Genomic DNA, 27,220 nt, shown 5'->3' with positions numbered 1-27,220 from the left:
GAACATCCGGGTTTACAATGCAGCATCTTTTAGAAAAGGTGCTCTGAAACCCCTAAATTGAAAAAATCTGGGCTGCAGTGTGTGGATAGAGTGCATTTGTGTATGTACAGTATACTGCGGCTGAATGTCATGTGGGGTCACATTAAGAGGTTAAACCAGTATCTAGGCCAGCTGCCTCTCAGCTGACACAGACCCCCCACATCACAGTGACAGAGAAGATTGGATCAGCCATGAAACGGTTAATCTAGTGCCGTGCTCAATTGTGTGGAAAGGAATCATAGCACGCAATGCTAATCCTCAGGCTGGAAGGGATAAATATTGACATCATGTTGACTGATACGATCAAAAGAGGTCTGTTTAGCCATTTCAGGCAGTATAACCATGATGTCTCACAGACAGGCTGATAGTGGTATCATGAACTGAAGTCTAATGTTGTGATGTTGTAGTGATGTGCTGGCAGCAGTCAAGGATCTCCAATAGTTGAGGTTTACATATGCAGTGCATTTATGAATCACAATTCAGATTTGTATAATTTAATGGTTAAAATCACTTGTGAGTTCTGTTTGTTTGTAATTTATTATCATTTGGATTATGAGTGATGAAATGATATTTAGTGATTTTCTTGAAATCATGTGAATTGAAAACTAACATTTAATACAAACCTTTAATACTCTTGTCATTGAACACAATGTGTCCAGGGCAAAACAAAGTGTCAGTATATACCCAAAGTACATTGGTAGAAAGATGTTCTATATATAAACGTATTAAATGGGATAAAAGGGATATTTATATTCTTGATAAAACCTGTGCCATCAATCATATTTCTCCTTGAATCAACCCTGCTGTAAACTAGTGACAGGCGTTTTGCACTGATTAAAAAAAAGAGAAAAATATGGATTTACTGTACATTTCATTATTTGCTTTATATTTTTTGCAGTATAATGTAGAATTTTAATAAATGTTTTTAATAATGTTACCTTTAGATTTTGTCCTGCTTTTCTTTTTTTTTTTTTGCCTGTACATCATCTAAAGCAGACTGTTTTCTTATCCTTCCACCTTGCCCCTGAGGGGTCACTGACTTCATTTCAGAGGCAGATTCTTTTTAAATTGGTTTTCACCCTTTGTGTCCTGTCCTGTGCTGGGTATAGATACTGTCATGTGAGATCCCAGGTTGGATCCCATTCAACCCCTTACGGGCTGCCAGGTGACCTTGACAATGATGCTGAACCTCTGGTGGGTCTGGAGCCCTTCATCTCTCAGGACACGGATGAGGAGCACAAAAATGCACCGTGGTCATCTTCATTCATGTTTTAATTGTTAAATTTGAATGTCAAATTAAGGTGGATATGATAATAAAAATTCACACACAGGACAGGTAACACACACAGTTCTCTTAATACCTTGTCTTTGTATTGTCGAAGTATTAAGATAACAACCAGTCAATGATAATAATAAAGCATATCCCCCTTTTAAAATTTAAGTTAGGGGTACCCAGTGGTGGAGCGGGCATCCAATGTACAGAGGCCTTGTCCTTGCTGCAGCAGCCCAGGGTGTGAGTCTGACCTGTGTGCTGCATGTCATCCACCAGCTCCTGTAATCTTCCCAAGCTGTCTTATCCAATAAAGCCACGAAAAGGACAACAACAACAACAACAACAACAACAACAGTGACAACAACAGCAAACAAAAACTTAATAAATGAATAAAACAAAATGAAAGTTAGGTTCTCGATTTGCCACATTCACATTAACACAATTCAGGCCCTCCGAAGATTAATTTATAGCTAGTATGGAAACCAGCTGCAAAATAACAATAAGATATAGAGGTGAAACGATAAAACATATATGTATGCCTACATACATAACACATACCCTGCAAACAAGTAAATATACAGGTCTCATATTGACTAAGGCTTGCCAGCAAATAGCCCTGACATTCAAACCTCTGTGTGTGATGTTATTTATTCATTTATATATATATAATATACAGGACGCCAGCCAGCCCACAGCAGCACGCAGCGTCCAGTGGGGGCAATTTCGTCCCGTCTGTGCGCGCTCACTGTGAATGCGCGGCCCCACTCAGTCGGCTGCACGCTGCAGGCAACCAGCTGCAAACAGTGGAGTGCTGCAGTGAGAGGAGCCGGAGGAGCGCCAGGGCTGCTCGTTATTCCCCCGCACAAGGTAAAGCATTTATGATTTTAACGTTAGATGTGAGCCGTGCGATTCATTTATTAATTTCCTGTCGTGAAGCCACAGACTATAACCGCGTTAAAGGATTCGTGTGCAGCAGCAGCAGCAGCAGTAGCGCGCTGCTGGGCTGAAGACGCCGCGGTGACAAACACACACACGGCTCCCCAAGATTGATAAGGCTCTGTCGGTGTGATCCTGGCGTGTCACCGTCAGAGAAGTCTACATTTTTTTAAGGGGGTTTGCTATCTAAAGCTAGCCAGGTTCTCGTCAGGGGAAAGCTAACGTTAAGGGCTGAGACTCGTAACACCACCTGGTTGATGGTTATTAGAGGTGTTCAGAAACAATTATCAATTTAATGAGAATGCTAGCTAGCTATAGGCGGTCGCACGCGCGTCTAACGGTCGAGCAGTTTGACGCAGGTGTAAATTGAAAACTCGTTAGTTTGACACCTCGATTTGCTCCTTTTTAATCAAATGGCACGAACACAAGCCCGAGCTTATTTTCTTAAACTTTACAGTGCAGTGAACCGTACAGACACCGAGGCGCAGAGTGTGAAACCTCGCAGGGGAACGCTACTGTTGCCCGGCCAACCTCACACAAACATGAGAGTGTGGGGGAGTGTCTGATCGTCTGCAGGTGTAACGTTCACGTTCACGGCTGGAAAACATGCTCCAGCTAGTTTGTGGTGGTTTTTGCTTTGAACACACTCTGCGACATAAACTGTGCCCGACCCAGCTGACACATTAAGATAATTCCAGACTGCAGGTACGTTTATATGCTTTTAATCCTGACCTTTACAGTAACAAGGGTGTGGCTGATCAGAGACCAGATACAGTACAGCTTTAGTCAAAGCAAGCCCACACTCCTTGTTTGACCATTAAGCCTGTCTTCTTTGTGTCTTTTAAAACCTGCAGGACCTGCTTGATGGATCCACTCCAAGGTGGCAACTGAATGTGAAAGACAGGATTTTGTGTCATGCAGAGAAATCATTCGGAGGATAATCACATATTACGGGCTTGACTTCAGATGTGCTCACTGGAAATAGAGCGAGAGGAGACAAAAACAAACAGAGTGGAGGAACAGGGCGTACTGCAACCCGGAGGAGAGCCCCAGCAGACGGATGATGGTGGAGCTATTATCTCAGGGACAAGCTGTTTGAGGATGGAGCAAGGCGAATCTGTCCTTGACTGGGGGATTACCAGGAGGGGGAGGGAAACCATATAATATTCTCTCATTTAAAAAAGGAGGAATGCTTCAGATCACACCTTGAGACACTATACAAGAAAACCAAATAAAGCAATGGCTGGCGAATTCAAAGACTGACAGAAATGGCAGCTCCATCCATGGCCTGCAGATGAATCCACGCGCAGTATATGGTACTATACACGGAGAGTACCAGCCTTGTGGATTTCTTGCTGTTCTTCACCACTGACACTAAAAATGGACGTTTTTGGATGTTAAGTAGCTTTAAAAACAGATTCAGCATGTCTTCAGGACTATCCAGTGGTTGTAAGGGCGAAGAGAAAGTCATCAGTCTAAGCCACTGTGGAGGAATGTCTGACGTTAAGATGCAAACACCTGTTGAAGAAGGTCGTATAAAAGACTTGTTTTTAAAAACAGTCTATAGCAAACGTTGCGTTCCCATCTGTTTTTCTTTCCTCCACCTCCCTATTTTCCTACTCCTCTTCTCCCTGGTTACACCTGCTCTGTCCATTCATATGGAGGCCATAGAGAGCCACAGTGAGTTTAGCTGTGAGCCCATCAGACTGAGAATGTGCCAGGATCTGCCTTATAACACCACCTTCATGCCCAATCTACTGAATCACTACGACCAGCAAACAGCTGCATTAGCCATGGAGGTAGGTTGTTTGGATGTTGCATTCAGGTGGTGCGTGCTTTGTCTGACTGTGTGTGAGTGTGTGAGGAAATCTGATAGCTGCTGCCTTGAATGAGACGGAGGTTGGATTACATTTTGTTTGAAAAAAAAAGTACATTTTAATGCACAAACCTGTATTACAGTGAGTTTTACAATTTTGACAGGAATCGAACATGAAGCAAATGCATATAGGTCTTTGTCTTGGTGACAAGGTGCAGAAATTGTAAACAACTACAAAGCGTCAATCTGCAGAGTTTCACATTGTAGTGTAACACTCTTGCTAAGGACAAAAAAGAACTTCACAAACAGTTTAAAGAGACAGCAACAGACGCGGATGGATCAGATATTATAGTGTCTATAAATTGAAATTAATTAAGAAATGTCACAACCACCTCCTCATAGCATGAATAACTTCACTGTAGGGTTTTATGTACTTAATCAAGGCAATGTTGTAACTTAGGTTCTGTGTTGATAATTATAGTCAACCATAAACTGATTTTTGCAGACCTGGCACTGAGCTATCAACTAGTAAATCACTCCTATCCTATATCATGAGAGTACACAGAGATGGTTTTCACAGAAACAATGGAGAGGCCTTGTTTAAGAGAAACCGGCTGCTTTTTAAAAATATCTCCTGAAAACACATTATTTGTAGTCTGTAGTAGAACAAATTGGATACATGAAGCCACACTTGGGAGTGAAGTGGCTTTCACACAGGCATGGAATATCAAAGAGTTAACAAGAGTGGTGAAACAGTAGAGAAAAGGTGATAGTCGAGCTACGCGCCTCAGGTTACAGCTCAGTCTACTCACTACATTTTGCTGTTTACATGTGGACGTAGATGGATGTGTATGGACGCCTTTCTTGAGTGTGAATGGTAGCTGACAGACAGAAGGTGGTATCTGAGCGGCAGCAGCAGTAGGAAAAATGTTAAAACAGAAAGCAGGTGATGTAGTGACTGATACTTGCAGAGAAATATTTTTAGCATGAAGGCATTGGTTTTAAGAAAAAAAGGGGGAAAGTGCTGTGTTACTCACTGTCTGAGTGCAATACTAGACATACACCATCCATCTATATTAGGTTACCTCTCTTTTCTGTTCCTTTGTCACTCCCTGGAGCAAGGTGTTGCTCAATAACTACGCCATAATTACCTCTTTGCTGCGAGTATTCGTTATTATCAAAGGCTACATGCAAACTGTATTCAGGATTTAGACACATTTGGGTGTGACAGTTGTAAAGTACTACTGTAGAAGTACCTAATTTCCAAACTATAAAACGAGATAATTTATTCCAAACAAGCAATAAAAACAGTGACAAAATCTTTAAAGACAACGCCAAGCTTGTTTTAGTGGCAAAGTCAGGTGGCGTTGTTTTAATCTCTAGGCATTTGCATTATCATGTTTTTGTATGTCTTTATCTAAGTCCCACTACACATGTAAATTGTCATAATTGTACCCGTGTTTTGGCCATCATCTACAAACTCTGGCTCATACTCTAAAAAAGGGGAAAGGATAATAAATACATTCAGTTGAATTAAATCTGCCTCCAGCTGTTCATAGTTGGCATATAAAATTACCCCTGTTGAAAGGCAGATGAATTTGGACAAGACCAACGTTGGCTGCACGTTGCATGTGATGCTTAATCTTGAGGGATTTTTATTTTTGTTAATGCTGAGTTAATATTTTCCCATGTCAGGAGTAGATGAATTTCAGCCAAAAGATCAAGCCAAAATTATCTGTGCTGCTCTCTGAATATTTAATCACATTTCTCATGTCAAAATGCGCAGTGCAGGAGGCTGTCGGGATCACTGCTGTCAAATGCTCCCTTTTTTCCTCTACAGAAAATAGAGGAATTAAGAAAAATGGCTTTATTTTCAACGGCAGACAGCCATGCATGTTGAATTCGCTCAGCTTATTTTGAACAGATGATAACGTTCATGTAGTCATAGGATTCTGTTAGCACATTAAAGGCCATGCATGTATTTAAATCAAGACAGTTCCCCTGCGTCATGTCAAAACACGCTGTGTTGGGGATTGTGAGAAGCGTCTGTTGTTGAACTTGATTTGACCCAGATGAAGAAGGAGCCAAGTAACTGACACCATCAGTCCCTCTAGTCATGGAAGAGACATCTTTCTGAAGATGGTTGAGTAGCAACATGAGCCCTGGTAGTTTTCCTGCTCTGGTCTGCTTTGACCAGGCATGGTAGTCCTGGTGGGAACCCTGGAGGAAATTTAATAATATATCTCATGGGACAGTGGCTGCATAATGCCAACTTGTGTGTGCGCGTGTGTGTGCGTGTTCAAAGCTCTGTACATGCATGTTGTAAGTTTGTGTGCAGGTATGAAAATGTGAACGTGAATCAGAACATTTTGTTTCACTTTTTAGAGAACAATGAATAGATAACAACTAATAAGTTAATGTAGTATTATCATATATAAAGTCTATTGAATATCAGAATTTAATGATGAATTTGGATTTTACTTTCTTTACCATTTAGTGTATATGTATGGCAGGTATTGTCGTGAAGAAATTATATGTGGTCAGCATGCACAAATATGGCTGCATGATACGTAAAAAAAAATCATATTGCTATTATTTTGACGGATATTACGGTTGCAATGTGATTCAAAGTCGATAGGAATTATCATTTTTGCATTACAGTTTTCATTTTTACAAAAGAAATGTAACATTTGTTTGGATCTGTATCAATTTAGATCAGAGAAGATTTGTATTTCAATTATATTTTGGTTAAAAGTAGCAGTAGGAATATTCGGTTTGCATCTGCAGTAAATTAACCCAGCACTCTAAAGACGGTGAGTGTCTGTTCTTCTTGTCAGTGAGCTTATTATTTGGTGGAAAAAAAAAATGTCACTGCAACAACCCTAGAAGCCGTTCCTAGAATGCGACTATTGCTTCCTGTTAGCAGCGTGGAGATAGGCACTGAGATGAGGCACTCAAATGTACATGAAGTCACTTCTTTTGGACTGTCAGAGTCCTTCATAAAGAAAAAAACACAGTCCAGCCACATTAAAAACAACTAAAACAAATCATCCACAGTCTTGTACCAGCAACTGAGAGAGACAGAGAAGTTGTAATTTTTCACATCATACTGCAATCTGCTCACATATGCCCACTAAAAAGGTGACTAATACCTATAAATTGCTTCAAATTGTAACATAAACCCCACTAATTGTGCAGCCCTGCTAAACACAAATCAAAAGGAAATTTAAATGATCTCCAGCAGGGGAATGCCTAATCTCTAGTTAATTCTGCTGATTCCAAAGTGTCCATATTTTGGTCTAAGAAACGCCCCACTGGGCTGATTAAATTATCGTGCCTTTTACTTTTTATAGCAATGCCAGTTAAATCCTCACAAAATAAAAGCTGTGGTCCATAGCAGCTGTACAGCGGCTCAGCAGGGCTAAAAGCTGGATGTTCTTTGTCAGCAAATTAAACCTTAGATGTGCTCAGATATGTTGAACAGGGGCTACTGAGGTTTACTGAAGTATGTGAAGATAAATCAACTGACATTTTGTTAGGTGTTGAAACATTTCAGAAAAATGACAATGTTAATGTCTGTCAAGCTCAACTGTTGAGTTTCTGATGAGTGATTCAGAAAAATAAATGTTGCGCTTGGGAATTTTGCCTTGGATCAAAATGTAAAATAAACAACTGCTACCAAATCAGCGTGAAGTTTTTCAGATGCTTTAACGAAACTGGAGCTATTGTCAGCAGCTGTCCTAGTCACATTTTGGGTCATATCGCATGATGAATGTTTGCTCTGCCTCAGTGGTAAAGCTTTCGTGTCTTGGCTTTCTTTCAAAGTAGATAGATCAATCTAGTGAGCTGTCATGCTACTTTTATTTTTGTTGTGAGTTGTCTTTAAGTCATAGGTTGAGACATAGTCAAGCTGAGGAATCAACAACACATTTCTTTCCCCACTGAATTTGGAATATCGTGCAGTTGTGCTCTCAGTGAGTCGTAAGTTTTGACTGACATTGGAAAAATTGCCTTCTCTCCTTTTTTCCTTTTTAGATGTCAAGCTAAGCCAAAAATGGATTATCCCCAAGTGTGTGTGCACGATTAACATACTAGGCCACATTTATTCAGTGTTTGAATGACAGGCTCAAGCTACAGAGCAATATTTCTCTTGTGTGTAATTGCTGAGCCTGGGCAAACTGTACAATAGTACCTTGTGTGTGTGTGTGTGTGTGTGTGTGTGTGTGTGTGTGTGTGGCAGGGGAGGTTATAGGTGCCAGCTGTCATCTCTCACTAGTGCTAACTAGCTGCTAATCTTTCTCTCAGTCCCACAATGAAGACATTGATTCCCACAGACCAACCGCCACCCCATCTGCCACAATGGTCAATTAAACCTGAGAGAAGAAGCTGAGAGAGACTGAAACATTAGAGGGGGAAGTGGAAGATGAATTTGGAATGGGAGATTGTGTGACGAGTGAAATTATTTCTTTGGGATTATGTTCGTGTGTGTGTGTGTGTGTGTGTGTGTGTGTGTGCGCGTGCTTAGGCGTGCTTATCTGAGTTCATGTCACTGAAGAATATGGCCTGTACTGTCCATCTGCCACTGCATGTTATGGTTCCCAGAGGATCTGCTGAAGGATGTGACATTGTTTGGGGTTCATGCATGTTAGAGGATTAGACCCATGACATCACTGGAACTGTGTGTCTGCACTTGGAGAAGAGAACTGACAACATGACTTCAACCTAATATTGAGTTACTCTTGAAAGTATTTGCTAAAGCAATTTTATTTGATATTCATAGTTTATATGTTAATTACACAGCCCGATGCTTCCTCAGACATTAGAGATTCTGGTGCAGTTACAAATGAAAGAAGATGACAGGAATAGGGGGAAGTTTCTATTGTTTTACTGTGTCTTCAAACAAACAATTCATCATGCCTATTATTCTCTTCTGTTAAATATATAAATTAATGAACAGGCACGCATCATGCAGGAGTTTCCGTGCCTGAGGCCTCTGGAGCCCAGATGTCTGCTCGGCCAGGGAGTTTCCCCTTGAGTTAATGGGTAGAAATTTTGCTCTCTGCGCTGCAGTTTAATTTTGGTTTTAATGTATGTGAGATAGAGGGTCTTATCGCCATTAACTGTATCAGATATCCAGGTTATTTCTCCTGACTGAATGAGGTTATATCCATTTAATTAATTAATTTCAGACATAAGCCCTACATTATCCATTGTATTTGTTGTTATTTTGACTAGTATCTCCATTCTTTCACAGATTGTGTCTCTTTTGCTGGAAAACAAAATGCAGTTGCTCTTGAGTGTTTGGGGACCTAATGAGTTTTGTTTTTTAGTTCATCAGAGACCTGTTAATTTATCTCTAGGGTACATTTTTCCAGAGTTTGGATGGTATAGGCCTTTTCATCAAAGATATAGTTACAAGTCACAGTAGGAAGAGCATAGTCACTGTCGCACTGTCATAGCTTAGTGAGACACTTAAATAGAACAGAGCAGTCATTAATGTTATTAGTAACACCTGTGCTTTTCGTGCCATAACAAGTCAAAATGTCTGCTGTGAAAGGGGCCTCTTGTTTTGCATTGCATCTTATGAACATGGATATAATGACATTATAATACACATTACATTACAGTAAGTTGGCAAAAATTAAGTTTTCTGTCATTTCTCCTCTTGGGTATAGGGGTTTACGTCATCCTTTTTCATGGGGTACAAAAAAACTAGAAAAACTACGCTGCAGAAGAAGGGTATTCTCCGTTGGTATTCTACCTCATTGATTTTGTCTGGACAATTGCAGAACAGTCTTTGTCATTTGGATCCTGGAGTGAAAAAGATTAGAGAGCCCCTGGTCCGACGGTCAGCTAGAGAAGGGCTCATTTGGCCGACAATAGAGCACACTGTTTGTAAAGCAAATAGACTGTAACCCTAGGTCTGAATGATGGGATCTAGAGCTGTCAGTCACTACGTTTACATGGCCTCTGCAAAATCAGGTTATTGGGGGAACTCCTGTTTAGGAAGGGAATTTGTGAGTGCATTTATATTTACATGCACTGCAGTGACCTGATAACTATAAAGCCTGCCTTTGCATGCAGCCAATCTCTACTGACTCCCACATTTTAAAGCAAAGCTGACAGTTTCAATGGGAAGCCTGAGGATGTGTGTCTTTCTTTTGCTTCTGCAGCATTTATTGCAGTGAAAGAACAGGTTCAGTAATACAGGTTCTCGTTTTTAATTAACGAGGATGCACTGTAAATGTAATGCAAAGTTATCTGTCATTCTACCCCACCAATGACATAAAAACTCACGTACATATTTATATTCATGCTAGAAAAAGAGGCAACAGAAAGCTATAGGCTATTCATTGTCTTTATTTCTTATCTCAAGTAATGGAACCAGATCTATTTCCTTACATAGCTTTTCTCATTTTATACTTGCTGAGAGAATAATTTGATGAATTAAAATGTTTTTGCTGATATTTCTGTGTTGCAGGGGTCAATGGATTAATCTGTGGGAGTCACAGAAAGAACAGGAGGGAGGAAAGGATGAAGTGGTAAAAGAAAAAATGTGTGGGGCAGTTTAATAGAAAGAGTTTGTCAAATACTATGTTGAGGGAAATGCTGACAGAGTGACAGGTTTTTGTAAAGTCTATAGTCCATACTGTCTCCGGTGTTTGTGTTTCTCTCACTTGGGGGTCCTGTCCTTCAAAATGAGACTGCTCTGTTTAAGAAAGGCCACCCTGGGGCCACCAGGTCCCCACAACAGAGAGAGTTTGTGTGTGCCAAATGTGGAGAGTTCGAGGCTTGTTGTGCTTAAGTGTGGTCTGTTGTGTTTTTTTCTTTTGTGTGTATGTGAATACGAAAGAGAGACGTGTGTGTGTGTGTGTGTGTGTGTGTGTGTGTGTGTGTGTGGTGTGTGTGTGTGTGTGTGTGTGCGCGTGTGTGTGTGTGTGTGTGTGTGTGTGTCTTCAGTGCATCTGAGGAGGCTGATTACCCTATTCACTCTGAGATAGACAGGTCCTCATTCAGTTTAAAAGTTCCTGTTTATTTCAGTTGAACTCTTGATTATCCCGCCTATTCCTACAGAGTCTATTGAAGCCGCGAGCCCAAATGAAGCAATCATTTATTTATGCACAGAACAAAGGCACTGCCTGGTGCTGTTTTTTGGCAGACTGTTCCCATTAGCGGAGCTGCCACCACTGCTTAGCCAGCCTCACAATAGCAAGTAAAGAGAAATTTGAGGAAAGATTGGAGATATTTTTCCATTGTTTAAATACTGCTCTGCAGCCGCCTGTAAATAAAGCACCCCAGGTTCTCATAAAAATACGAAGCTGTGGTGTATGCCGCTTGAATTCCCCAACCTAATAACACCCATCTTAGTTTCTATTATTTCCCCAGTGAATAGCTAAAAAATGTCAAACAATAATATAAATGGCCACTCTTTACTCGAGCCCAAAGTTGACATCTGTAAATTGCTTGTTGTTAAAACTGTAAAGGTATTTGAATTACAGTGATGTAAAATGGTTGCCCCTGTGATAAACTGGCCATCAGTTCTGGTGAACTCTGCTTTTAGCCCAGTATCTACTTGGAACCTGCAAATGATAAGTAATTACAAGTCATGCATGAGTGATATAAAATGGATGATTAAAAACTGCAAATTGTCATGTTTTGAGAAGTTGGCACCAGCAATTTTTTGGCCTTTTTAGTAGGTTAATGGCTTTCTTATTCATTTTAAAAAATACCTTTTTGGAAATTTGCCCTTATTAGAGACAGTGATGGCGTGGAAGATGGACAGGAAAGATGACATGATACAAATGTTGCTGTCCAGAATTATTATATTATTGAATTAATTATAACATTTTCTGTAAATTGCTACAACTGATCAAATCATTTACTTATCATTTCAGGACTTAAGTATTGCATATAGTTGAAGTGATTTGCTCCACATCAGCTGTCCATTCATACACCTGTTCAACCCTTTGTAATTCTATCCCTCTATCTAATCTCTACCCCAATCCTGAAATCGTCAGTGATGTATTGTCGAGTAGGTCCATCTTTCTTTCTTTTCTTTTTATATTTATGTAGTCCATCTGTTCACTCACTCCTTCCAGACATTCCAGATGTTTGTGTAACGTCTAAGTTAGGCTGCTCTGTATCTCATGTTGTGTGTACTGTGTGTTTTGTTGGTGTTCAACTCTGATAAAACACGTAAATATAGGTTATCCATGTCTTATGGTCTTAATCTGAACCCATGACCCAGCCTGGGACTGTGTGTGGGTGTGTGTGTGTGTGTGTGTGTGTGTGTGCACGTCTGGTGATAGATGTTTAACCCTCACTGTTAAGCCCAGCTTCACATTAACATACACACAAACATGCACACACACACACCATTTATCCCCTTCTCACGCAAAGCCACTCAACACAAGGCAGCTCTAACATTTCAGCATACTGCCGGTCAGAAGCAGCCTCAGCATTAAGATCTCTAGTCCTACTGATTGTGCACTTATCAACTCTCACATAGCTTGCATATAAATGCATAGTCACATGGATTTTACACACTTCCAATCAGCTCTCAGTCTGCATTCTCAAACTATTGAACTTACAGACATTTATTGTTTGGATTTTAGAAAATACGCTTGCTTGTATTGCTGTCTCACACCCGACACTGTCAGGTTTTTTCATTCTGCTTTAAGTGCACATTTTTAGCAATTTCTTCTCAATTTGGTGAAAAGGAAGAATATGTTCAGTGGTTACGAGCCATGAGTTGCTCAAGTGCATGCAATGCACTTCTGCTTGTGTATATCTAATTTTGATCTGTTCCTACCAACACTGGTCCAACACTCACGCTGACTCTCCCAATTAGTCCAAGTCACCTTCCTTTACCTCTTGGACTCCCAGAATTTATTGGTGATTTATGCTTGTTTTACCTCAAATCTGCACTGTACAGACAATCTCACACAACATTCATGCATCCAGTTTGTGATCACCTTTTGTATTATCATAATTTTTGTGATTATTGATTTTATGAACTTAAAAGAGGTTGATTTAGCTGGAGCTGCAACAATTAGTAGATTATTCAATTAGTTGACTTCAGTCATTTTTCAAGCAAAACTTCAAACATTTGCTGCTTTCAGGTTCTTAAATCTAAGTATCAGCTGATTTTCATAATAATTTATGGTAGATCAAGAGTCTTTGGGTTTGGACTGGTTAGACAAACGAAGCAATTTGATGACATCACTATGCTCTGGGAAAATGTAATTAGCATATTTTTGACATTTTATAGACAAAATTATTCTTATAATAATTGTGAAAATAATAGTCAAATTAATTGATAAAGAAAATAATTCTTAGTTTGCAGCCCTAGAAAAGGCCTAGTCCTTTTTTCTCCTGAAAAGCATGGACCAATTTTATTGGAAGAACATATTGATAAAATGTTATATTATGTACTGTGAAAGGTTATGTTTCTATCTTTCATTTTACAAAATACTAATCTCTGATTCCTCAATGCTGGAATTAGTGGGTTTTGTCTGACTATAACAGACCATATATGTAAGTGCTAAGCAGATGGATATGCACAGGCGGCTTGGATGGTGTTAGGATGTGTGTGGGTGCCATCTGATCCAGCTCCATTGTCACACTCCCTATCTACATCTCTATCATTTAATTTGACCCGCTCTACCACGCCTCTCACTTTCTTTTATTCTCAGTTTCACACTTTCTCTGTCGCTCCCTTGTGCGAGCTTGTTTGCTATACTTTTGGATGGTTTCACTCATTAAAGGAGTCTTACCACAATGTGATTGTGGGGTGCGCATGTGTGTGTCTACGCGCATGCATGTGCTATGTCCTGTTATCCTCAATGAGACGCATCCCTGTGAGAGCTACCACATCACCTGTTGCCATGGTAGTTAAATAGGCAGAGAAGGAAGGGGAGGAATGGAGAGAGACAGACAGGCAGGGGAGGGGAGGAAAATTGGATGATGAGTGCATGTTCTGGACTAAACCAAGGAAAGAAGGAAGAGGAGGGAAAGATTGGTGATAAAAGAGCAGAGAGGGTATAGGAGAACCATACTTGTTGTTAAGTCATTGCTGTCAGGGGGCTATTTGTCTGGGAAGATGAGAGAAATAGTGGAGTCTGTATAATCCGTGATACTTGCAGTCAGCCCTGTGAAATCATGGAGAAACATGGTGTAGTTGAATAACATAATGTCTCTCCACCCGCACCAATAAAAGGACAGGCTTCCATTGTTGTTAATACAAGGCATGAAGTGGAGACATCGAGCAGCCTGGAAAAGTCAACCCACAATTTTTACTTTGTTCATTGTTGTCTGGTAACGACAGACACTGTTAACTGGAGATGGATATAATTTTAAGTAATTTCTAACTATATCGTAGATGATTGACAGTTCTCTTCTGAACTTAAATTATATCATTAATGATTATAACATTTCCAAATTGGATTAAAAGGAAAAATAAGAATTGCTTGATCTGTGCCTTTATCTGGATCTGCACCAAAAGTTATTGGTGTCTATTGTAGAAGGAGACCCATCTTCCATCCATTCAATATTTTTTGCGTAATCCTGCTGACCAACCAACCATCAAATGGACATAGATTTCTTTTTAATGGTAAATATATTTAGAATATTAAGAATTATGATGAGATAAGATGAGTTGGGTGATTTGAAAAGACACAAAGGGGGTGAGGACAGTAGAGAAAAAAAGACATGAAGAAGAGAACAGAGGAGAGGCTGAGTCTGATGATGTTGCTAAATGGTTTTTTGTCAAACATGAAATGACAGGATAAAAGGGAAGAAGGGGAAGTCAATGAATGCTGATGTTGGAAGAGAAAAAAAGGAGACGTGGAAGTGGAGGAGGACAAGTGCATGTCAGCATAATTGCCAGGAGTAAATGGGAGGCAAGGAAAATAAGAGATGAATACAGGAGAAAGAAGATAGGAGGAGAGGAGGAGGGGAGCTGAACGTGAGGGGGAATGCCATTAACGGCTTTGTCCGGTCCTCCCGACTGAACGATGGACGGACACGGATAAATGAACAAATGAATGAAAGAGCGAGAGAGTGTGAGAGAAGGGTGCCCCTTTCTTAACTGTCTTTTCAGAGATTAGGGAGAAGAGCATCGCGGTCTGCTCAGTTCATCTATTCATGGCCAACGCCTGTCTCTCTCACGAGCATGTGAGAGGAGAGAAGAGGCAGGCACATAGCCAGAGAGAGTGTGTGTTTGTCTTGTGGCGTGAATTTGTCTGTGAACACATTTATCATGGGAGCATTATGGAGCGAGAAAGTGGAAAATGTTGCTTGAGATGAAACCTAACCAGTAAAAGAGGATAAAAGGGAAGCAGCAAGAAAACAATGTAATGCTTGAGAATGAAAAAGAAAACAGGATGTGAGCTGATGTGAGCAAAGGGAGATGGAGACGGGGGATCATGTAATTGCTGATTGTGAAGTGAAACGATGCACTTCTCTTTCTCTGGAGAAAGAGAGGGTGTAATTGGCTCTAATGTATGGATGCAATAAGGATGCAGTTGATAGTTTGAGTGCGAGGAGTAAAAATGGAGGGATCGAGTAGCAGTAGAGAGGCAGAAGCAAATGGGAATATAATAGTTTGTGCAGACATAGACAGAGATGTAGGATTTAGTTGTAATAGCTAGTGAAGAGGGTCCATTGCAGTAATTCTGTAGCCAGCTAATGGAGGTAGAGCTGATGTGGTCTGACAGCGTTTGCGCTGCAGGGCTTGACCGTCTAATCTGAGAGTGAGTTATGGTGTGAGATAGAGATGGCACAAGAGGAAGAAAATGCGATGGAGAGCGTGTGAGGGTGATGTGTCCAGATGGACTTTCGGCGAGATTTAGCAGCAAAAAGCCAGAACTTCTCTCATCTAAATTTCTCCTCATCTGTCAGAAAGAGGTGCAAAAAATGGCACGTGGCATCTAGCAGTGCATTAAAAGATCAACTTTGTAGTCCTTTTAACGTGGGGGGTCAAGAGTTCGAGCTTACTGTTTGAAACTTGACATATATGTCCCATAAAAGGTTATTAGCAAAACATGTAGATTACCAGTTTTTTTTGTTGTTGTCGTTGTGTTTTTTCTTACAAGGCAATAAACTCCTGAAATTTAAAAAAACATTTGGTTATTTAAGTGTTTTTCTCTGTTCTTCTCCAAAGATCACTTAACCATCATACACAACAACATGAAATGAAAGGTTCCTTGAAAGTAAAAAGTTTTTCGTCATTACTTGTGGAAATCCAGGACCGGATGAGATACTGCGCATTTGATATTTTCACAGAGTTTGACAAAAGTTGGTCAAAAAACGTTTTGAATCGGGCATTGCTGCCAGTTCAGGAGCTGTTTCTTTAGAGGCTTAGACCCAACAGCCTGTCACCTTGATCTGACCACTACACAAAGCTGGTGACAGTTTCAGGAAGTGTGTGTATGTGTAGCCTCTGTGTGTGTGTGTCCGTTTCAGGTTCTCACACTCTAAACACTCCTTCCAATCCATTTGACTCTCTAATCCACCGGGAAAACTTTTCTCCATTCCACTCCAGTTTTTTCTCCTTTATTCCTCCATGCCTCCCTTTCCTCCCCCCCTCCTCCACCTTCTTCTCATACACTTGACAATGTGCTTGAGTCTCTGCAGAGTTGGCTAACTGGATTTTCTACAACTGTTCAAAGCACCAAACCACACACACAAAAACACATACACACACACAACCACCCACTCACTAAAGAGGCTATAGTACGTAACGATATTACATATGCCCAGAAACCATTACACGTTTTCTTGTTTTGGATCTGAATCCAAATCAATGTAACCACACCCTTTTATAACCTCTAAGAGAGAGGGAGACAAGGAGGAAGGGAGAGAGAGAGAGTGCGGAGAGTAAAATGGGACAAAGGGAGGAGGAGAACATAAAAATTGTAGTAGTTAGTAAACTAACTATTAGTTTAAGAGTTAGTTGGAGCTATTAAACTTTGTGGTGCTGAATCTGCCATCTGTGTTTTTTGTGGTCAAGTTAGAAGTTAGTGGCCTTAGAAAAATGTCAGCTTTTGTCAAACTAACCTGCTAGCTGATGACTGCAGTTTAAGTCGTATTGTTACCATATCATATGTTTCTTTTAATCTTCAACACACCCGCTAAACAGGACATTTGAGGAAACATTTTATTCAACCAGAAAAGCTTTCGTGCAAAAAGTTTTCACATGCAGCACCTCCTGTGCTTTTAATGTTGAATGCACTGCCAACTGTACAGCTGTTATCGGAACTATTTCTCGTTTGCCAAAAGCGTATTTACTTGCATTACGTGACTGCTAATCATATGCCTCTTTCTTTCCGTCTGTCTTTCTTTCCGTTTTTCTTTGTTAGTTTTTTTACTTGAAGTTTTTTCTCCCTCTATTCCTCCCTCCCTCCCCCTCGGTTTCTTTGCCGAGAGGGAGTAAAGAGAAAGAAACTTAATCCCTCTATTGAACAAGAGGTGGACCAGTCAGGGGCTTTTTTCTCATTTTCCTGTGTGTCAAAATACCCACCCTGTTTCTCATTCTGAATGCTCACAATTGCCTGCTCATCACAGGCTCGCAAACGAATAAATCATTGATTTAATTTTAAATTTGATTTTCATCCATCTGTGGTTTAGGTTATCTAACAATTTCCTATCAATATCTATTTTCCTATTATTGTTGAGAAAAAAAATGTCCAAGTTAATTATCCAAATGCAGTGTTGTTTTCCTAAATATTGTAAAGAATATTTGCAAAAGACAGTAATTATTGAGTATATTATTGACCCTTTTAAGGATATAACTTGATATAATAGGGAAACACTCTCCACACTCCATTATACCATTGTGATGGCTCAGGTCATGATACATTTCTCTACAAAGCAGTTGAATGAATAGCACTCATGCTGTAATGGAAACACTTATGTAAGATGAATTTGTAACATTAAAATGCTTCTCTGAAATGGTTCTCACAAATATAGTTGCCAAATTGCCGAGGTCAAGCCCCCATTCATACCACTTTAAAGCTATCTGGGGAGGGACGTCAAGTCGCAGCATTGCATGATGGATGGTGTTTTGGTAGCATGTGGTGATGATGATGACCTTATGATAATTGCAGATTTAATTTTCTGCGTTATGTTTGGTTTCGCTAAGCTAAAATAAAAGTTACTGTGCTATTTTAGTTTTTACTTTTTTGCACTTAATTTGACGAGAGTTTTAGTTAAACAGAAAAAGCGTAATTCATCACAGTGGATTGTGCTGAAAGCTTTAATGTCCAAAGGCAGTTTTATTTTGAGACGAACCTCAACAGACTTTCCTGTTGGGGGCTAGAAACTGTTGCAGCCATGACTTTGTTGTGCCATGATAAATTATATAATGTAGAAAAACAGATAAATGCAGCTTATCATATTAACTCACATTTGCTATTACATCAGTACAGTAATACTCATAATGTTGACAACTTATACATGTCACAGTGCATTTAAGATGTTAGCATGCTAACTCTAGCATGCAAATGTGCTCAGAAGCCCCATTGCATTTTTTTTGCATTATTACTCTCTATTATCGGTCTGTCTTCACAATGAGAAGCCCATGGTTTGCTGTAACTTTTAAGAAGTATAAAAAACATTCACCCAATTATCTGCTGTAAAAAATATTTGATCGCTAATGATAAATGGATACACAGCTATTAAGGACACATTACAAACCGCTTGCTATTTATGAAGGAACACTATTTTTCCCACACAGCTGACTGCAGCTCTGAACAGTCAGTGGTCATGTACTACTTATGGATAGTAAGTGAAGACCAATGTTTTTTCACGTTTGCCTGCTGCTGCAAACATTATGTTTTAAATAACACATTTTGCTTCAGTTATTTTGCTCAGTCATGGCAGTGCCTTGTAAATGCAACAACAGTGAAGCAAAAAGGTTGAATTTCATGAGACACATTGGCTAAGCCTATGTGAAAGTAAGCGAGAAACTTGCAGGGAGAGATGGATCCATTGCGAGAAGCTGATGCACAGAATCTTTGAGTTGCAGTCCATGCCCTCTGGCTAGGTTTTGTTTGTTTCTCCGCTCTCTTTTCCCTGCTCTTCCATCACAACAAACTACAAAATGCCAGACAATTCACTCTGGTCGTCCTCTGTGGAAAGCTGATCGTGATTCCCCCTCCCCTCTCTCTCTCGTTGGGTGGCACAGTTAGGCCACTTAATATCAATATTCTCTTTGCGGTGGGAGATGGGGGGCAATTGCCCTGTCTGTCAGAATAATTGCACTCGGCCACTGCACACATGCGTTGACTTGTGCATCCACACGAGCCTTGCAGACTTCCACACCAGGAAACATGATAACTGGGACACACACAGAATACATGAACAATGACACACACACATGCACAAATGCGCAACCTCGCAAGCACAGGAGAGACGGGCAGAATTGGGACACCCAAAATGGATGTCACACGCATAGTCAGTGTAGACTGTAGAGGTAGTATGAGAAGACATGAAGAAAGACTCCATTCTGACTTGTAGTGAGACACACTCATGCAGAAAGCTACTACCATTCAGTTAAGTGTGGCCTCCGGCTCATAGCAGATGTATGAGAGAGAGAGCGAGAGAGAGAGTGAGGCGGACAGAGAGGGATCATTTTTCAGAGTAATGCCTGCATCAGATTTTGAGACTTTCAGATCCTACTTGATCTTTTGCAGCAGACAAATGATTATAGTGATAGTGTTGTCTTTTTATTCATGCACACACTACACTTTGAAGTCTAGAATGGAGAGTTTAACGAATAGATGTATCAAACAATGTTGCATCTGCCCACCGTCAGTGCTTGTAAGGTAATGATAGCCACAGCAGACTCCTGCTCTTTATTGCTTGACTCCAGTTGTTATTGACATATATACTTATTGGCCACTCCACTAAGTTTAATGTTCAATTTAAGAAAATATCACATCATAAACCTTTCACTGGTTTGCTGCACTACTTTTAATGAAGAACATGTCTAAACTCTGGGATTTCAGTGGCTACATGGTGACTCTTACAGTCTTCATCATTTCAGGTGTAAATATGAAATGTGTCTGATTCGTTACCAGTGTGGCCAGGACCAAACTCAGGAGTTTAATCACAGTGATTAAATATGATTCTGATGAGTCCTATAATCACAGTCTTGTACAGTTGGCTTATAAGGAATCTCAGTGAAAGTTGTTAAGGAATCAGCACCACTTTCCTGCCATTTCTTCACTATACCACTATACATATAAAGATTGTTCTTTTGAATCAGTACTCAACACCCAAACGTAATTATTTATTCAGAATTCTGTGGTTCAAATCCAGGGCACACTGAACTTCATCTGAACTGCTCATGTCATCATCTCCTCGAATGAAACTGAACTCGTTCGAAACATTCTAAGAGATTAACCAATGACTTACTCTCCTTTAATCCAAATTGAGAGCTGAATTTTTAATGAAAGTTATTTTATGGATATTAGCACATAGCTTAGTCAGTTCATTTGCGATTCTAATTGAATTATTAGGTTTAGGTTTCAATGGAGGCTGATGGAGTTCCTGTCTTTATCCATCCCTACTACAGAAAGCCTTGCGTGATCACACACTACGAAAAAAAAAAGCATGGGTTGTAAAATGTGTGAATTATTGAATGAAGCCGAGTAGGGTATGTGTGTGTATGTGGGTGTGTGCAATACTCAAAACTGTGTCACGCAGGTCATGCACCGCTGCACCCATTTACTGGTGGAACATCTCTCCAATGTGCAGATCTAGAACGCAGCAATTCAGAACGATCAAAACATACTCACCAGGCCCGATTCCACACAGAAACATGCACAAAACACACACACTCACACACACACGTTCACTGATGCATGGATATTTGCACGAATGCACTCATACAATCTATACGCATATACTGTAGCTTTTGTTGCAGGCAATCAATGTAAGTGCACTGTTTTGTGTCACATGTACACATTTTTATACACACACATACACATAAACATGTAGTAGTATAGTGTTGTGTGCGATCAAGCAAAGTGTTTTGTTTCATTGCTCTAGCCTCCATTCATTGCTCTCATGGTTCTGCTCTGATTTCTCTGAAATATGGCCTTTAGTGCAGCCAGATGATACGAACTTTTAAAAAGCTGAATAAATACACGTCACTTTGCAGCAGTGCACAAAGGCTAATGTTGCTGACAGTTGCTGATGAATGAGCACATCAATAAAATATGTTGTACGGTTATATATGTTTAAGATTTCAGGCTGAGCAGTTCACTATAATATTCTAAACTGAAAACGAAGTCTTTTTAAATAGATTTGAAGCGTTTTCCAGCCAACCCATTCAGACCCTGTCTCTTGGCATTTATCCTCATCAGAACATAAGACCATCAGTTCAGTTAGAACGATTACTTTTGCATTTCCATTTTTGAATGTAGTGGATGGTCCCAAAACAACTGTTTCGTGCTGCCCTGTTTTTTCGTTACCCTTATGTTGAGGTACCTCGCACACTTATCTGATGCCGATTGGTCAACTGGACAAACCAGATTCTTTTTGTCATCCCAAATTTTCCCAGAGACAGACTTCTCAAGAGTTAAGTCCACACTCAACTGTTTCCCAGCTACTGAAAAAAGGGTTGCCTAAAAGCCTGTCAGTAAAAACTGCTGCCTAAATTTAAGAGCAATGTACAGTAGTAATCAGGTACAGTTACAGCGGGTTAAGCACGGGTTCATTGTATGCTGGAAACACAGCTATAGTTGTTCTCTTTTCATATGAAGCTCTCAAACTAGGCTGTGATTTGAGCTAGAGTGAGAGAACAGTTAGATACTCAGTCACTCACATTCACAAATCTCAGCATATATTATAAAATGTGCATTTTTGGTATTAAAGTCCTGATCTAATTTCTGTGAAACTACAATTTTTTCACCTGACAGTGTGAGCAGAGTAGCCACCTGCTTGAGTGACCTGTGACAATTAAGGGGTGCATCAGTGTGTTCATTTAGAATTTCAGATATAAAAGAAATGATCACACAGAATCCCTACTTGAACTCAGTGATATGTCAGCAGTAGTTGTTTAAGTTAGCTCTCAGGGTGCCTTTTATCCCTTCAATCACTCACATTTCTGGGGATTTGAACCAGCAGCATGAAGGTCACACGCCTGAGTCTTTAACCTTTAGACTGCCCCTGCATGGAACTGAATCTATGATCTTGAATGTGTGGATAGGCCTGTTGATTGTTTGTTCAGCGTATCGACACATGGCTGCGGTTCAACCTTCAGAGGTCCGTCTTTGCTGTCCCTTACTTCAAAGGGATGTTTGGTAACATGATGGCCGCTATACATATTTCATGAGCTTCTAAATATTGATGGAATACTGAGTAGTATAAGTTGCAGCGGAGGAGTTAGAAGACATTCGTCCTCCTTCTGACACTCCCTCCATTCTCTTTGATGGCTATTTCAGGTTAAATACGAGCCTTCTCAATATGTGCCACTGATAGCAGTTAACGTTTTCCTGAGCCGGTGTGTGCGTCTCATTCCCACATGCATGACAGACTTGTCAAGCTGGTTCCCACTGATGTTATGATATAACATTGGAAGGATGAAACATGTGGGTGTTTGGAATAGAGATTTGAGACCACTGTATGACTAAGACACACTGTATTGACTTAGCCAATGCTTTCCATTCATGTCGTAGTGCTCTGGCAGGTTCAGACCTGAATTTAAAAACTCTGTCCTTGTGTTTCTGTTTCCCTGCAGCCTTTCCATCCCATGGTAAACCTGGTGTGCAGCGCTGACCTGAGGATGTTCCTGTGCGCCCTGTACACTCCGGTGTGCACAGAGTACGGCCAGGTGACAATGCCGTGTCGAACCCTCTGCCAGCGGGCCAAGGATGAGTGTCACAAACTCATGGAAATATTTGGAGTAGCCTGGCCAGATGACATGGAGTGTAGCAGGTGTGTGATATTATTACAGAGTATTGACAAGCCGGCCAAAATACAGCGGGTAATATTATTGTTTGTTTGTTTTTTGGTTTATTTATTTATTAGCAATATACAGTATACTGTGTTTACTGGGACTGAGCCTGCAGTATGTGTTTTGCATATACCTCAAATCTGCACTGTTTCTGTACCTGCTGCTTCTCTTCTTCTCTTCTTGCCTCACATAAAGCCAACCTAACTCTAGACCGCTGTTCATACTTTCTTCCGCTGTCACCTTATCTACATAGAACTCCCTTCCCATCTTTTTCAGCTCACTTTTTTTTTTATCTATCAGTTCCGCTTTCTTCATATTCAAATCTATCTATGAATTATGTATCTGTTTTATATTAAACTACATGATCTGACTCAGTGATTTATTTCCTAGGTTCCCAGATTGTGACGAGCCCTATCCTCGTCCAGAGGACCTGGTGACAAGTTCTGACCCCACTGAGCAATCCTCCATGACTGTCCAGAGAGATTATGGTTTCTGGTGCCCCAGAGAGCTCAAGCTGGACCCTGACCTGGGCTACACGTTCATGGGCAGGAAGGACTGTTCTGCCCCGTGCCCCTCAATGTTCTTCAAGCAGCAGGAGCTCACCTTCATGCGCTACTTCATAGGAGTCGTCTCCATCGTCTGTCTGTCTGCAACGCTCTTTACCTTCCTGACGTTTCTCATTGATGTTACCAGGTTTGAACGGCTAATTCTGTCAGCTCACTTTCAAAATGAATAAATTGCACACATTTGACCTGGGTACAAAAATCGCTTGTGAAATTAAAGTAATAAAAAATGTATATACTGTAATGTTATCATCAAATCAAATCAATTGCTATATGAAAAGCTGAACTCACAATCACAACCCCCTCAGTGGGCTTTCCAATGATATTTTCTGTCATTAGACCCTTAGAAGTTTAGGAGAAACTTCATAACTTCAAACTCATTGAGAAAAAACATTTTGACAGAGGGAAAATAAATCATCTGTTCCTCTTTTCTTTTCTTTTTTTGTAGGTTTCGATACCCCGAGCGGCCAATCATCTTCTACGCTGTGTGTTATGTCATGGTGTCACTTGTTTTCTTTCTGGGGTTCCTGTTGGAAGACAGGGTAGCGTGCAACGCAGTCAGCCCTGCCCAGTTCAGAGCTTCAACCATAACACAGGGCTCACACAACAAGGTGAGAATCTATTTTCTAAAATTTCTTAGACACTGTGAATAAACCCACTTAGCCAGTTATTCTCACATGATTAATCATAATGAATTTGATAGATGTTTAAGAAGCAATCAAAAACATGCCTGAACAACAACTGACAACTCAAAATGTAGGTTTTATTAACCCCAGTAAAATGAGTTTAATTGACTGTAAATTCTCTCAACCCCAAGGCAAACAAAGCTTTTCATGATGTGCTCACATCTTCTCCTGCCTGATTAAAACTCTGTGCACCTTCTCTCTCTCTCAGGTATGCACCCTGTTCTTCATGGTCCTGTATTTCTTCACCATGGCCGGCAGTGTGTGGTGGGTCATACTGACAATCACTTGGTTCCTGGCGGCCGTCCCCAAATGGGGCAGCGAGGCCATTGAGAAGAAAGCCCTCCTCTTCCACGCCATTGCCTGGGGGCTCCCAGGGGCCCTGACTGTCACCCTGTTGGCCCTGAACAAAATTGAAGGAGATGGGATCAGTGGAGTGTGTTTCATAGGGCTGTATGACATAGACGCCCTGAGGTGGTTTGTTCTGGCACCGCTCTGCCTCAACGTGGCGGTGAGTACAGTTGGAAGATGAATGAGTGGGCGGGTGGATGAAAGAGTTGATGAGTCGATGGATGGATGGCTGGGTGGATGAAACGATAGAAGAGTGGATTGTTGGCTGGAGTTATGGCTACATGGATAGATTAGTAAATGGATTGGTGACAGTCTTTTGGCCTGTGTCAGTCGTCAAAAAATAATCAGTCATTTTAATTTTGTGCATCTGTCAATGGCTTTTCATTCATCTTCCTCTCTACAGGTGGGTGTCTCTCTCCTGTTAGTAGGAATTGTGGCTTTGAACCGGGTGCGCATGGAGATCCCTCTGGAAAAGGAGAACCAGACCAAACTAGTAAAGTTCATGATCCGAATGGGAGTGTTTTCAGTGCTCTACCTGGCCCCCTTGTTGACTGTGATTGGGTGCTACCTGTATGAACACACCTACCGGACCATTTGGGAGACCACATGGATGGAGGAGAACTGCAGGCGCTATCACATCCCCTGCCCATACAAGGTAGAGAGAGAGGATTCGTTTGTATCTGTGTGTGTGTGTGTGTGTGTGTGTGTGTGTGTGTGTGGAGATCTTGTAATGCTCATATGTTTGCAAGACGAAGTATGTTTCACCAGATGTATTTCATTTGTGCCAACGTTTTTGCAGAGAAAAGTTTAACAGGCAGCGGTCCAAAGTGAGGCGTTAATAGATTCTCTACCTGTTATCATGGAGCAAATATGAAAACTGTCAAGTTATGATCAGTTGTAATGTAACTGTATTCTTGGATCACCTTGTTAATTCCCAAGACATCACAAGATAAAAACACCTGTTGAGTAGCTCATCAAAGCTGTTCTTCTACTTTCCATCTGAAAACAGGTGGCTCCTCAGGATCTGCATGTTAGCTCAGCTGGACATTGAAAACAAACACAGTTATACTCGTGACAGGATATCTTGCTGTATTTCTATCACAGCTCAAGCTGCAGCATGCAAACTCCCCCTGATCTCCCGCTGTATCTCACTCACACACAGTGTGTGTGTTTCAACACTGCTTAGGTTAGCTGGGGTGAAGTACCAGGTGCCCACTGTGGTTTTCTCTCCTCATTAGGTTTCTTGGATACCTTGTATATTTGCGTATCAGAGAGTAGTAAACATACCAGGATCAATGAGGGCACAGGATGCTTCTACAGACATACTAAATAAAATTTAAACCAGGTAACGGTTCTGTAAACTGCAATGGACAGTCAGGTTATCATTTTACTGTTTGCCTCAGTTTCCTTTATATCAAATACGTTCGACTTACCTGTAGATTTGTTTTCAAGTTGTAATAACTTGGTTCTTGTTTTTCTCCTTCATAATTACTCTGTCCCTGATCTTAGTAATCAACTTGAATACAGTGGTCATATTACAAGTGGAAATAATGGGCAAACTTACAAGAACCCAAGAACCTTTCCCAAATTGTAATAAAGTGAAGTAACCCTTTAGTGAGCAGAGTGAGCTGGCAGTTTCACATGTGTGTGGTCGAGTGAGTACTGAGTAAGTATTTGTGGTTGGGGGAGCAGAGCGCAGTATGCATCATTAGCTCAACTAATACACCTCTCAGACCAACTCAGCACAAAGCTGCCATCTCTGTGTTACACTCTGTTTCTCTGTCTCTTTGTCTTCCAGCCCCTCTGCTGGTTCTCACACACTTATTTCTTTCTTTCTTTCTTTCAGTGAGTGTGCTCCGTCTGCTCTCTGTCTGTGTCTCTCTCTCTCTCAGGGCTTGCTCAGTCATGCTCTGCTGCCTGTACTCTATAATGTCATTGTAGCGGTTATGAAGAGTGGTGGGAGTGTGGTGCTTTATATAGTCTGGTGCTAAATTAATAACTAAATGCGCACAATGCAGACAAAAACACGCTCCACTGCTTTCCTTCTCATGCACACAACTACACAAGACAAAAAAAGCTTTTCATCTGTTAATGTTTCCATTTTCCTGATTATTAAAGCTGAGTGCTGTCACTGAGTGTTTATGATAGGAAAGTGTCAGCTAATTTGTGACTGACAGGCTATATGAGAGGGGGTGGAGGCAGGTGCAAGTGCTTGAGTTACTTGTTAGTGTATGTGTGCATGCATGTGTCTGTAGCTCTGTGTGTGTGTGTGTGTGTGTGTGTGTGTGTGTGTGTGTGTGTGTGTGTGTGTGTGTGTGTGTGTGTGTGTGTGTGTGTGTGTGTGTGTGTGCGCTCACAAAGACGGACCCCCTTTATGACCTGTTGTAGCACTGGAATTTCAATATTGCTATGTGTCATATGATCTTGACCCGAGGGAGTTTTGCATGCAAATGTTTGTGCGTGTAAGAGGGTACAGTTGCATGTTTTTTGGATAATTGGAGATTCTGTGGGCATTGTTCAAGTTCAAGTGACTTTATTTAGTCTGCGTGTGTGGGTGGTAATTTGCTGAAGGTCCAGGGCTTCTTATTGCATGTC

At 40.7% G+C, this 27,220-nt stretch overlaps 1 protein-coding gene across 2 annotated transcripts in view; it reads left to right on the top strand.

The window, feature by feature from the left end:
• The first annotated feature begins 2,045 nt into the window (after positions 1-2,045).
• The window catches only part of LOC115580543 (frizzled-3-like), a 30,556-nt gene continuing 5,381 nt past the window's right edge, over positions 2,046-27,220 (top strand). Inside the window, exons 1-7 of one of the 2 annotated variants that reach the window (XM_030415038.1) lie at positions 2,046-2,179; positions 3,103-4,047; positions 22,813-23,009; positions 23,419-23,721; positions 24,040-24,202; positions 24,486-24,785; positions 25,029-25,280. In XM_030415038.1, coding sequence (XP_030270898.1) covers positions 3,562-4,047; positions 22,813-23,009; positions 23,419-23,721; positions 24,040-24,202; positions 24,486-24,785; positions 25,029-25,280 — 1,701 coding nt within the window. In that variant the 5' untranslated portion in view covers positions 2,046-2,179; positions 3,103-3,561. Of the gene's footprint in view, positions 2,180-2,442; positions 2,954-3,102; positions 4,048-22,812; positions 23,010-23,418; positions 23,722-24,039; positions 24,203-24,485; positions 24,786-25,028; positions 25,281-27,220 lie in introns of those variants that run through there. The other variant, XM_030415039.1, reaches the window with a different exon arrangement.

Source organism: Sparus aurata, chromosome 4, assembly GCF_900880675.1.
Source record: "Sparus aurata chromosome 4, fSpaAur1.1, whole genome shotgun sequence".
Classification (NCBI taxonomy): Eukaryota; Metazoa; Chordata; class Actinopteri; order Spariformes; family Sparidae; genus Sparus; species Sparus aurata.
Note: the sequence above shows the minus strand (reverse complement) of the source record. Positions and strands in the feature narration are given on the sequence as shown.